Source organism: Carlito syrichta, unplaced genomic scaffold (assembly GCF_000164805.1).
Source record: "Carlito syrichta isolate Samal-C Ts95f unplaced genomic scaffold, Tarsius_syrichta-2.0.1 Scaffold143087, whole genome shotgun sequence".
Taxonomy (NCBI): domain Eukaryota; kingdom Metazoa; phylum Chordata; class Mammalia; order Primates; family Tarsiidae; genus Carlito; species Carlito syrichta.
Genome location: NW_007087183.1, coordinates 35,921 through 45,771, shown reverse-complemented (window position 1 = coordinate 45,771; position 9,851 = coordinate 35,921). Strand labels below are relative to the sequence as shown.

Below are 9,851 nucleotides of genomic sequence, written 5' to 3'. Positions count from 1 at the left end.
TAAAGTCTGAGTTATCCATATTGGAGGAGGAGATATAATGCGATCGTTTCTCTCTCTATAAGGTCTTTCTGGCTTTGAAATCAAAAGATCAAAGGCAAATGAGTCTATGGAAAATTAATGAGAGCTGAATACTGCACGTAGTTAATATGCTTAGTTAACTCAGGCAGCAAGAAGGAACTATGGGGCCCTTTATCACACAGGATAAAGTCCCCCCCCCCCCCCCCACCGGCGAGGGGCTCCTTACAGCCCTCCTGGACCGAGCGTCCAAGGCATCGCGACAGGCCCTGCCCGCAGAAAGCATGGCCCTAAGGCGATGGGGCCCCTCAGAGGGAGCTGGGAGCAGGGTGGGGGCCAGGGCCTCCTGGCGGCCAGGCGTGGGAGCAGGGGCGACCGCAGTCCCGGAGCAGGCTCGGAGGACTCTCGGGGGTCTGTCCTTCGGGGGAGGATGCCCTCTCCGGTGGCAGGGTGGACGGAGCTTCCTGTTTTGAGGGCCGCCATCCGCAGCCAGGCCAGCAAACTGAAAAGGGAGGAACGGTATCGCGGGCTAAGATAGCCGGGCGGCCTGCTTCTGGCTGCAGACTGATAGCAACCCGGGAGAAGCACTGGGGAGTCGCCACTCTTATTTCGGAGGGAGAAGTGGGACTTCCTATTTGAGGCCCTCGGGAGGAGGGACTTCCCGTCCGGGAGGAAACTGGGGGTGGGACTTCCCAAGTGGCTGAGTGGGTGCTGGAGGGACCCATCGCGTCTTGCCTTCCCCTGGTGTGGCGTCCCCTTCCCTGAATCAAGGCCCGAGGCCCGCCTGAGGAAGGGGCCCCGAGGCACCCGGGCGAGCAGGGTCCCTCAGAGGAAGGAGAAAGGGTGGCAGGAGCCAGGGGGATGGAGGGCGAGGGGGCGGCCGGGCAGGGTTGGGCGCCGGCTTCAGTGCTCCAGGCTCTCTGGAATGTGCGAGGTGTGAGGTCGGCCAGGGCCAAGAAAGCCACCTGCCCCCCTGGCTGCTATTCTCAGCGCTTCCCACCCTCTCCCCCTCCCACTGGGGAGGTTCCCTGGCAAGAAGTCTCCCCGTCCCTCCCCCACCCCTGCTGGTTTCCTAGCCCAGCCTCCTGCTGTCTGTCTGAGAAGGTTCTGCCTCCCAAGGCCTCCTGGCTCCATTCTTTCTGGTTCGTCCTCTCCCTCGGTCCCACCCCCTCTGCGCCCCAGTCTGACCCGTGCAGCGCCCAGCCTCCACTTTACCCTGCTGTGCTCCGAGGCTCTGGGGCTCTGTTCCAGCCCGGCCCCTCGAACCCCACCCTGCTGGGCCAGGAGGTTTGGGTCGGGCCCCCGCCTTACCCCCCAGCCCAGGAATGGTGTGTATAGATCCCACCTCGCCTTTGTGAGGCGCCTGGAGCTGGCTGGAGAACAGGGTCCGAGGGGCGTGGGCGGTCCCTTTTTAGAGGAAAAGCAGGCTGAGGTATTGAGTGCTTGCATCCCAGGCAGGGAGTTGAGGACTCCTGCCCAATCCCTGAATCTCGGAGTGGGAGAACAGAGGGGTTGCCGGTGAATTCGGGCTGCTCATGTGCTCTGGGTTGGAAGATCTTTGGGGTCCCCAACAGGGCCTGGGAGGCAGCAGGTAGTTGGTCAAGGTGTGAATAAGTGGATGGAGGGATGAATGGATGGGTGGATGGGTGGATGGGTGGATGGTAGAGCCTGGAAGATCCAGGCTTTACAGGGCGTAGGTCCCAAGGACTCGGGAAAGGAGAGGTACATTTATTTATTTATTTTTATTTATTCGTTTATTTTTTGAGTTGGAGTCTCACTCCGTCGCCCAGACTGCAGTGCAGTGGCCGCTCCCGGCCACCGCAGCCTCGACCCTCTGGGCTCCGGCGATCCTTCCGCCTCCGCCTTCCAAGTAGCTGGAACTACAGGCGCGCGCCACCACGCCCGGCTAATTTTTTGATTTATTGTAGAGATGAGGTCTTACAAGTTGCGCAGGCGGGTCTCAAACCTGCGGGCTCAGGCAATCCACTCACCTCGGCCTCCCAAAGTGCTGGGATTACAGGCTGAGCCACTGAGCCCAGCCAGGAGAGAGACATTTATTTACCCAGGGCTGCCTCTTTCTCATGTCATCACAAAAGCAATTCCCTACTGTACAAGCGAAGAATTTTAGACTCAGAGCAGGAGCGTTTTAGAAACCGACCCAAGGTCACCCAGCTAGTTAGTGGCCGGACTGCAGTCAGATCCTGGATCTGACCCCGAAGCCACACCCACTCTACTCTCCTACTGGGATACCTGAGTTCCAGAAGAGGAGTGACCGTGGTTTCTAGATGCCCTTTCTCTCTAGGACAGAGTCAGGGACAGCTCTCCTACGTGGGGGCAAGGAGCCAGCCCTCTTCGTCCCCCCTGGCGTGACCCCGCCCCGCAGGCAGCACAGATCCGGGAGGTAGTGTAGACAGGGCAGCCGGATGCCACATCGCTGGCCTCAGGCCCAGCGCCTGGGGGATCCTCAGAACACATCAGAGGGAGCAGGGCTGGCCCGTGTCCCCAGGACCCAACCTTCCCGCCTCTGCCAGGTGGCCTGCTTCTTCGCCTGAGCCTCGTGCTGAGGCTGTCCTGTTTGACCTTCAAAGAGGGAGACCAGCCTTTAGGGCTGTCCCTGCCCCGGACCCGAGGGTCCTGCAGGGACAGAGTCCCCAGTTGTACCCGTCGTGGACAGGACAACTCCAGGGGGTTCCCGCATGCTTGGAGTCAGTCGACGCTTTTCGTCACGACAGTTTTCTGGGAGATGGCAGTCACTGTCCTGCGGAGAGGGGCATTCTGTCGCAGTTCACACAGACTAGCTTTTGGGCTTGTGGTGAATGTTGATCCTATCCGTCCAACCCCAGGCTTCCTGGTCCCGACCCTGCCGGAGGATTCTAGCACGGTGCCCATGGCCCCTCACTCAGGGATTCTCAAGGGGAGGGCTTGGGTCGCCAGAGTCCTGGTCCCTGGAAGTGTCAGTGTTAGAATGTCACAGTGGAAAGTGCTGTCAAAGCCTCTCCAGCGCTAGACAAACAGGAGATAGTCATCGATCGGCCAACACGTGTTTATTGTTGTATCATTCCTCTCTTTCTGGCGAGAATGAACAACTTACTTGGCACCTTTCCGCGAGTGTCCGCCAAGCAGAGCCAACGTTCCGGTTCCTGTGCGTTTGCCCCCCTTGGGTTTCTGCGCGTCTGTGTTTCAGGGGCCAGGGTGGAGAGGTATTGGGTTTTCTGTGGTGGCCCAGTCTCCACCCAGGTGTTGACTGAAACGGCTTGAAAACCGGCTGCCTCTCCCGCTGGCTGGCCCACCGGCCACTCACTGCTTCTCCTCTCCCCCTCAGCCCCAGGAGCCCCGGGTGTCCTTCCCCGTACCCCACCCCGTCCTGCTTGCTCAGGCCTGGTCACCCCTTTGGCGGCTCCACCTGTCAGCACCTTCTGCACCCAGAGCTTGGTTGAGAAATGGAAAATTCCCAGCTCCCTTCCCGGCTGCAGGGCCTCATCCCCGGGTCACCTTGAATCGAGGGCCGATCCCCCCGCAGGGAGGCAAGTTGGAGCTGGCAGCCGGGAGGGAGGGCTTCCAAGGGGGGACACGACGCGGCCTGCGGGGCCCCTGCTGGCGAGGGGCTCGGGCGGGGGTGCAGGGCAGGACTGGTGCTCCCCCGGCACCACGGGGCAGGCGGGGCGGAGGCCCGGCCCAGGGGCTGAGGCTGAAGCCAGAGGAGGGGCAAGGAGCCCCAGGGCAAGGCAGGAGCCTGGGCCTGGGCGGTGGGAGAGGGAGCCCTGGCGGCGGGGTGGGCCGCGAGGGCCTGTGCCGTCCCTTGGCCACAGAGAGGGGCCTACCAGGTTCTGGGCCCCGAAGCCCAGCGTCCTGGGCCAGCCCGGAGCCCCGCCTTGGGGGCTGCTGAACCAGGCCTGAGTCGCCCTCTGGTGTCCACGTGACAAACTGCAGCCGGACTCGCTCCCGGCTGCTCAGCCTCCGCTGGCTCCAAAGCCCCTGTTCCCGTTCCAGACAACTTCTCCCCCCTCCTGATCCCCGGGTCCCTCTGAGACCCCAGGCCCAGGTCCCAGGTCCACGGGCTGCGTTTGTCTTGCTGGGCTCTGGGCTCCCTGCTGTTGCCACGGCAACCTCTCCCCTGACTCCTGCCCTGGGCGGTGGGACGTCAGGGGCCCTCTGACCCAGGCCCGGGGGTCCCCCGCGTTTCAGGCTTTGTGCTTTTTCCTGCCGGGGTGTGCTCTCGGCCAAGGAAGACCGCCAGCACCAGCACGTCAGAAGCGCCCCCGTCCCAGCTCCCTCCACTGTCTTCCCATGGCCTGGAGAGCACTGGCCAAGAGGGGCAGGATGGGGAGAGGCCTTGGAGGGTCAGGCCCTTCCTCACCCCCCACAGGCTTTTGCCCCCAACCCCTCTTAAACCCAGGCTTTTACCCCCAGCCCCTCCCCCAGCCCGGCGACCAGCTGACTTCTCTCCCGGCCCTCTCCCCTCCACTCTGGGACTGGTGCCAGGGTGAGAAGGGGACACTGGCACTGCCCGTGTCTGGGAATTCCCGCCCACCGAGGAGCCAGTGGGAGGGGGGTCCCCGTGTCCCCAGGAGCCAATGGCAGCCAGGCCTTGCCCGGGGGGGCGGCGTATATCTCTCAGGCCAGCACCCCCAGGCACTGTCTCCTCTCTGCCTGCCTGGCACTAGCCAGGCCCTGCTCTGCCCGGGGGGCTCCGGGCCCCCCAGGCACCCCCTTTGACACAGCCCTCTCCCCTGGGAGCCCTGAGGACCTTCTTCCTTTCGGGGATGGCCCAGCCGGGGGTCTCGGTCAAGTCCCTGGTGTCATCTTATGAGACCCGAGTGGTGGGGGCGGCGCCAGGGCCACCCCGGAAAAGGGGCTGTGTCTCTTCCCCGTGCTCCCCTCGGGGAGCATCTCCCATCCGAGGGGCATCGGGACCCCTACCGCCCCGGGGCCTGGGGGGACCCGGGCAGCGGCCCTCAGCCCGCCGGGGGATGGACACAACCCTCCTCTCCCTGATTCTGTGCTGCCACAGGTACAGGGGAGCATGGGCGGGGGCTGCAGCGAGCGGGGCTTCTGGAGGGGCCAGAGCTTGCTCCAAGAAAGCAGCACCTGGGACGGCTCCTGCTCCCCTCTCACCTCCCTGTGTTTCTCCAGTGGCTCCGGAAGCCTGGTTGGCATTGACAACAAGATCGAGCAAGCCATGGTAAGAGAAGCCATCTTGGTCCCGGGAGGTCCCGGCCCCCTTTGTGTCTGCCCTCCCTCCACTCCCCTTATTCCTAGAGAACCCAACTCCCAGCTCCTGGGCCCACCCCTGCCGGGCTCCCCCGGGGCCCTCGGCCCCCTCCCGTCTCCACCCCAGTCCTCGGACTCCGCTCGGCGCCCAGGCCAGCGGCTGGCCCCGCAGCTCCGTCTTGGAGCCCCAGTTCTGCCCCTGCCCGTGCCCTGGCCTCCGGCTCTTCTGTGCTGTTCCTTGTCCTGCGGGCACAGGGGACGCTCTCGAGGCCCTGGGCAAGGGAGGAGGCTGGGGTGGCCCGGCCCCCCTGACGCCGTGCTTGCCCCGGCCCCCAGGACTTGGTGAAGTCCCACCTCATGTTTGCGGTCCGGGAGGAGGTGGAGGTGCTGAAGGAGCAGATCCGGGACCTGGCTGAGCGGAATGCCGCGCTGGAGCAGGAGAACGGACTGCTGCGTGCCCTGGCCAGCCCGGAGCAGCTGGCCCAGCTGTCCTCCTCGGGGGTCCCGCGGCTCGGGCCCCCCGCGCCCAACGGGCCCTCCTGAGCCTCCCTCCCCTCACAATGTGCCTTTGGGGCCGCCAGGCCTCGTGCCAGCTGCCTGCCCCTCTTCCTATGCAGCTTTAATGCCCCTGGCCCCCAGGATGGGAGTTCGAGGCTCGCCGTCACCCGGCCCCCACCCTGCTCCGTTCTCCCCATCGTCCGGGCCTGGTGGAGGAGGGAGGGCTTCAGGATGGGGCTTCCCCAGCCTCCTCCGTGAGGGATCCGGCCCCTCCTCCCCCGTAGGACTTCCAGCGGTCGATGGCCTGGGGGAACCGGAAACTCCGGCAGACACCCCACCCCCCCTTTTCCCCTCGACGTGCCCCCTCTCCTGTGCCCCCCGCCATCCCGGGGAAGGGAGTATGGACAATATCTGGAAGTTCTGGGATTCAGGTTGTGATGAAAATAATAATTAAAAATACGGAAGAAGCAGGAAGCTGGAGTTGGCATCTCGTTGCTGGTGTCAAGCCTGGGGGCCGGGCCGCCGTCTGGGCTCCCCGGGAGGTTTAACGCTTTAACGAGGCAGAGGGGTCGGGCCCTGCGGGAAAGGGGACCCGGCCGTTCGGGTCCTGGGAAGGGGCAGGCGAGGCAAGCAGGGGAGTGTGTGTTGGGGGGGTCGCCCACGTGCTGGCGGGGGGAGGGAAACAATGGGGCCTTTGGTGATCATGCAGGATCCACCCCCGGCTTCCCAGCGTGTCCCCTCTGCGGGCTGGATCCGGGTGGCTGCCTGGGGGTGGGGCGGGGGGCTCTGAATGGGCCCCTTGTCTCAGGGCTGGGCGTGGGCCAGGCTCCCTGGGCACACGGTGCCCTCGCCAGGCCTGGCCGGCCGCCGCAGCTTCCGCCCCCAGCTGGCTGAGGCCGGCCCTGCGGGTGAGCGGCCGCCCCGGCCGCCTCGGCTCCGGCCGCGCGGAAGAGTCAGCTGGGGGAAGGCCCCCTCTAGTGGGGGAGAGGGACAGCCGTGGCCACAGCCCGTAGAGGCCCCTGGAAGGAGCGGAGGGCGCCAGGGCCAGTCGCGACTGTGGCAAAGCCAGCTCCTCGGAGGCTGACCTGGGTTGCGCTCCCGGCCTTAGGGCGTCCCAGATTTGTGACCTTGGGCAAGTTCTTTGGTCTTTCTTTCTTTTTTTTCTTTCCCTTGAGAGAGGGTCTCGCTCTGTCACTCAGGTTGGAGTGCGGTAGCGCAATCATAGCCCAGGGCAGCCTCCAACTCCCGGGTTCAAGCGATTCTCCTGCCTCAGCCTCTGAAGTAGCCGGGACTCCAGGCTCACGCCCCGCCTGTCTTTTAATTTTTCCCCAGCTGAGGTCTCACTACGTTGTCTTGGCTGGCCTCAAACTCCTGGCCTCAAGCGATTCTTCCGCCTCAGCTTCCCAAAGTACTGGGATCGCCGGTGGGACACTCTTGGTTTTCCCAAATCTCCTATTTCTCTTGGGCAAAATGGCACAGACAAGGGTACTTCCCTGAGGAGCTGTTGCGAGGTCTACGTGACATGCTACTACGTGGAAAATGCCTCGCAGATACTAGGCCCTCCGCGCATGTCAGTTTCCTGTCCCTGGATCTGAGGGCAGAGGGCTGAGAGCAGAAGGGGCGGGCGGCCCGGTCTTGGAAGGGCCTTGGGGGTGGGGGTCACAGAGCCCGCAGGCCCTCACAATGGGCTAGAACTCTCCCGGCCTGTAGGTTCTCACCTACCGGGACGCCTCGCCCTCTCCCAGGAAGGGGAGGAAAGGCCTGGGATGAATCGCGGGGGGTGGCTTTCCCCCTGAGCCCCCCATTTCCTCCTTCCCCACTGTGCTTGAGGCTCCTCAGCTCTCAGGAGACCGGGCGGCCACCAGTGGCCTGTAGCCCACCCCCCACCCCCAGCGTGCCAAATGCTGGCTCTGCCCCCGGCTCTGACTTCAGCGCCTCGCGGGACATGGCTGTCGTCATGAGGTTCTTTCGGCTGCTTAAGCGGGCTTGGCAAAAGATTACTTCCTGGGTGAGTTGCAGAGATCTCCCCGTCCTCCTGATGTGCTGGGATGAGGGTGGTCATCCATCATTCCTCAGCAGCTCCCTACGGAGCAGCCTCCCTCCCCTCCTGGCCGCCTGTGGCCCAACGAGACAGGGTGGAGGAGAGGAGGGGTGGACAGCTGGGGAGGGGCTGGAGGGGAAGACGGCCACAAAAGCCGCGGCCCCATCCTTTGGTGCCGTCCCTGCTGTGGACTGTTGTCTCCTCCGCCTTGTCCCTCTCTCCTCTCTGTGTCCTGGATCTTAGGTTTTCTTCTGGAGACGCAAAACTAAGTTAACCGTCACGGGGCGCTCTGGCTCCAAGAAGTGCGCAGGGAGGGAGGCAGAGGAGACTTCCAAGACAACTGAGACGTTCAAGTTGGTCCCGTCCCTCGGAGAGGCCACGCTCCCCGAGCTGGATGAGTGTCGCAAGCTGGCTGAGCCCTGCGTGCTGGCCAAGGCAATAGGCGGGACCGAGCTGGAGCCGGGCCGCGAGGGCCCATCTTTCCTGCGGCTGCCCCAGACAGCTGTCCGGTCTGTCTCCACGCTCATGGTCTCTGCCCTGCAGACTGGATGGCAGATGTGCAGCTGGAAGGTCAGCACTGTCCCCTGGTTCCCAGGCCACCTCCCAGTCCCCACTGTCTCGTCCATTCTCTTGTTCAACCATTGTTTCCTGAGCCTGTACTGAGCTCCAGGCACTGGGGCTACAATGTCGAATGAGATTTCCAGACTTGGGCAGGAAGGAGGCTATGGACAAGATAACAGGCATTGTTGGTTTAGCGTCCACACGTCCTGTTGACTTCGAGGTCGAGGGGCCTGTGGGAGCCCAGGGACGGACATCTCACCCAGGCCTAGGGGGACAGGCGAGGCCTTCCTGCCAGAATGAAGCTGAGATGCAAAGGTGTCAGCTTGGCTTGGCCGGGGGCCTGTTAGGGGAAGGTGCAAAGGCGGCAGTTTTCCAGAAAGAGAATAGCAGGTGTGTGCGGAGTTGTCCCCAGGTGTGTGGGTCCGAGTGGAACGGTCCTGAAGCCATGGGTCCGCTTGTACTAGGCAGGGTGCGTGGCCAAGTTGTGGCCTATGGATTTGACCCTAAGAGCAATGGAAGACCTTGAAGATGTTTGAGCAAAGCAGTGACATGATCAGATTTTGATTTAGAAAGCTTACCTGCACTTATACATTGTGGTGGGATTGTAAAATGGTACAGGCACTCAGGAAAAAAGGATGGTGGTTTCTTATAAAAGTAAGCATGCAAGCTGGGCTTGGTGGCTCAGCCTGTAATCCCGCGCCTTTGGGAGGCTGCGGTGAGTGGATGGCCTGAGCCCGCGGGTTCGAGACCCTCCTGGGCAGCGAGACCTCATCTCGACAATAAATAAAAAAACCAGCCGGGCGTGGTAGTGCATGCCTGTAATTCCGGCTACTCGGAAGGCTGAGGCGGAAGGATCGCCGGAGCCCGGCAGGTCGAGGCTGCGGTGGCCGGGAGCGGCCACTGCCCTCTAGTCTGGGCGACAGAGTGAGACTCCAACTCAAAAAAAAAAAAAAAAAAAGTAAGCATGCAGTTATCATAAGACCCAGCAGTTGTACTCTCGTTCCAGATAAATGAAATACTATGTTCGCACAAAGACCTGTATGTGAGTGTCCAACTTTAATTATAACAGCTAAAATCAACCTAAATACCCTTCAGTGAGTGGTTAAACTGTGATATAGCGATAGCCTGGGATACTATTCAGCAATAAAAAGAGACAAATTACTACTATTACTATTACTTTTGAGTTGTGGTCTCACTCTGTAACCAGGCTGGAGTGCAGTGGCACAATCAAGGGTCACCACAGCCTCGACTTCCTGGGCTCAGGCCATTCTCCCTCTGCTCCTAAGTAGCTGGGGCTACAGGTGCACGCCACCATGCCAGGCTTATTTTTTTATTTTTTATTTTTAGAGACAAGGTCTTGCTATGTTGCCTAGGCTGGTCTCGAACTCCTGGGCTCAAGTGATCCTCCCGCCCCAGGCCTTCCAAAATGCTGGGATTACAGGTGTGCCCAGTCAAAAGACAAATTATCGAACCGGGCTTGGTGGCTCAGCCTGTCATCCCAGCGCTTTGGGAGGCCGAGGCGAGT

The 9,851-nt window shown here is 62.2% G+C and overlaps 2 protein-coding genes across 2 annotated transcripts in view; both read left to right on the top strand.

Annotated features, from left to right (window-relative positions):
- The window catches only part of TSC22D4 (TSC22 domain family member 4), an 11,002-nt gene extending 4,804 nt beyond the window's left edge, over positions 1-6,198 (top strand). The window contains exons 5-6 of the mRNA XM_021708614.1: positions 5,149-5,197; positions 5,563-6,198. Of these exons, the coding sequence (XP_021564289.1) occupies positions 5,149-5,197; positions 5,563-5,769 (256 nt within the window). The 3' untranslated portion in view covers positions 5,770-6,198. The remainder of the gene's footprint in view (positions 1-5,148; positions 5,198-5,562) is intronic.
- A 1,471-nt stretch (positions 6,199-7,669) lies between these two features.
- Positions 7,670-9,851, top strand: part of CUNH7orf61 (chromosome unknown C7orf61 homolog) — a 6,041-nt gene continuing 3,859 nt past the window's right edge. Inside the window, exons 1-2 of the mRNA XM_008050149.1 lie at positions 7,670-7,732; positions 8,009-8,335. Of these exons, the coding sequence (XP_008048340.1) occupies positions 7,670-7,732; positions 8,009-8,335 (390 nt within the window). The remainder of the gene's footprint in view (positions 7,733-8,008; positions 8,336-9,851) is intronic.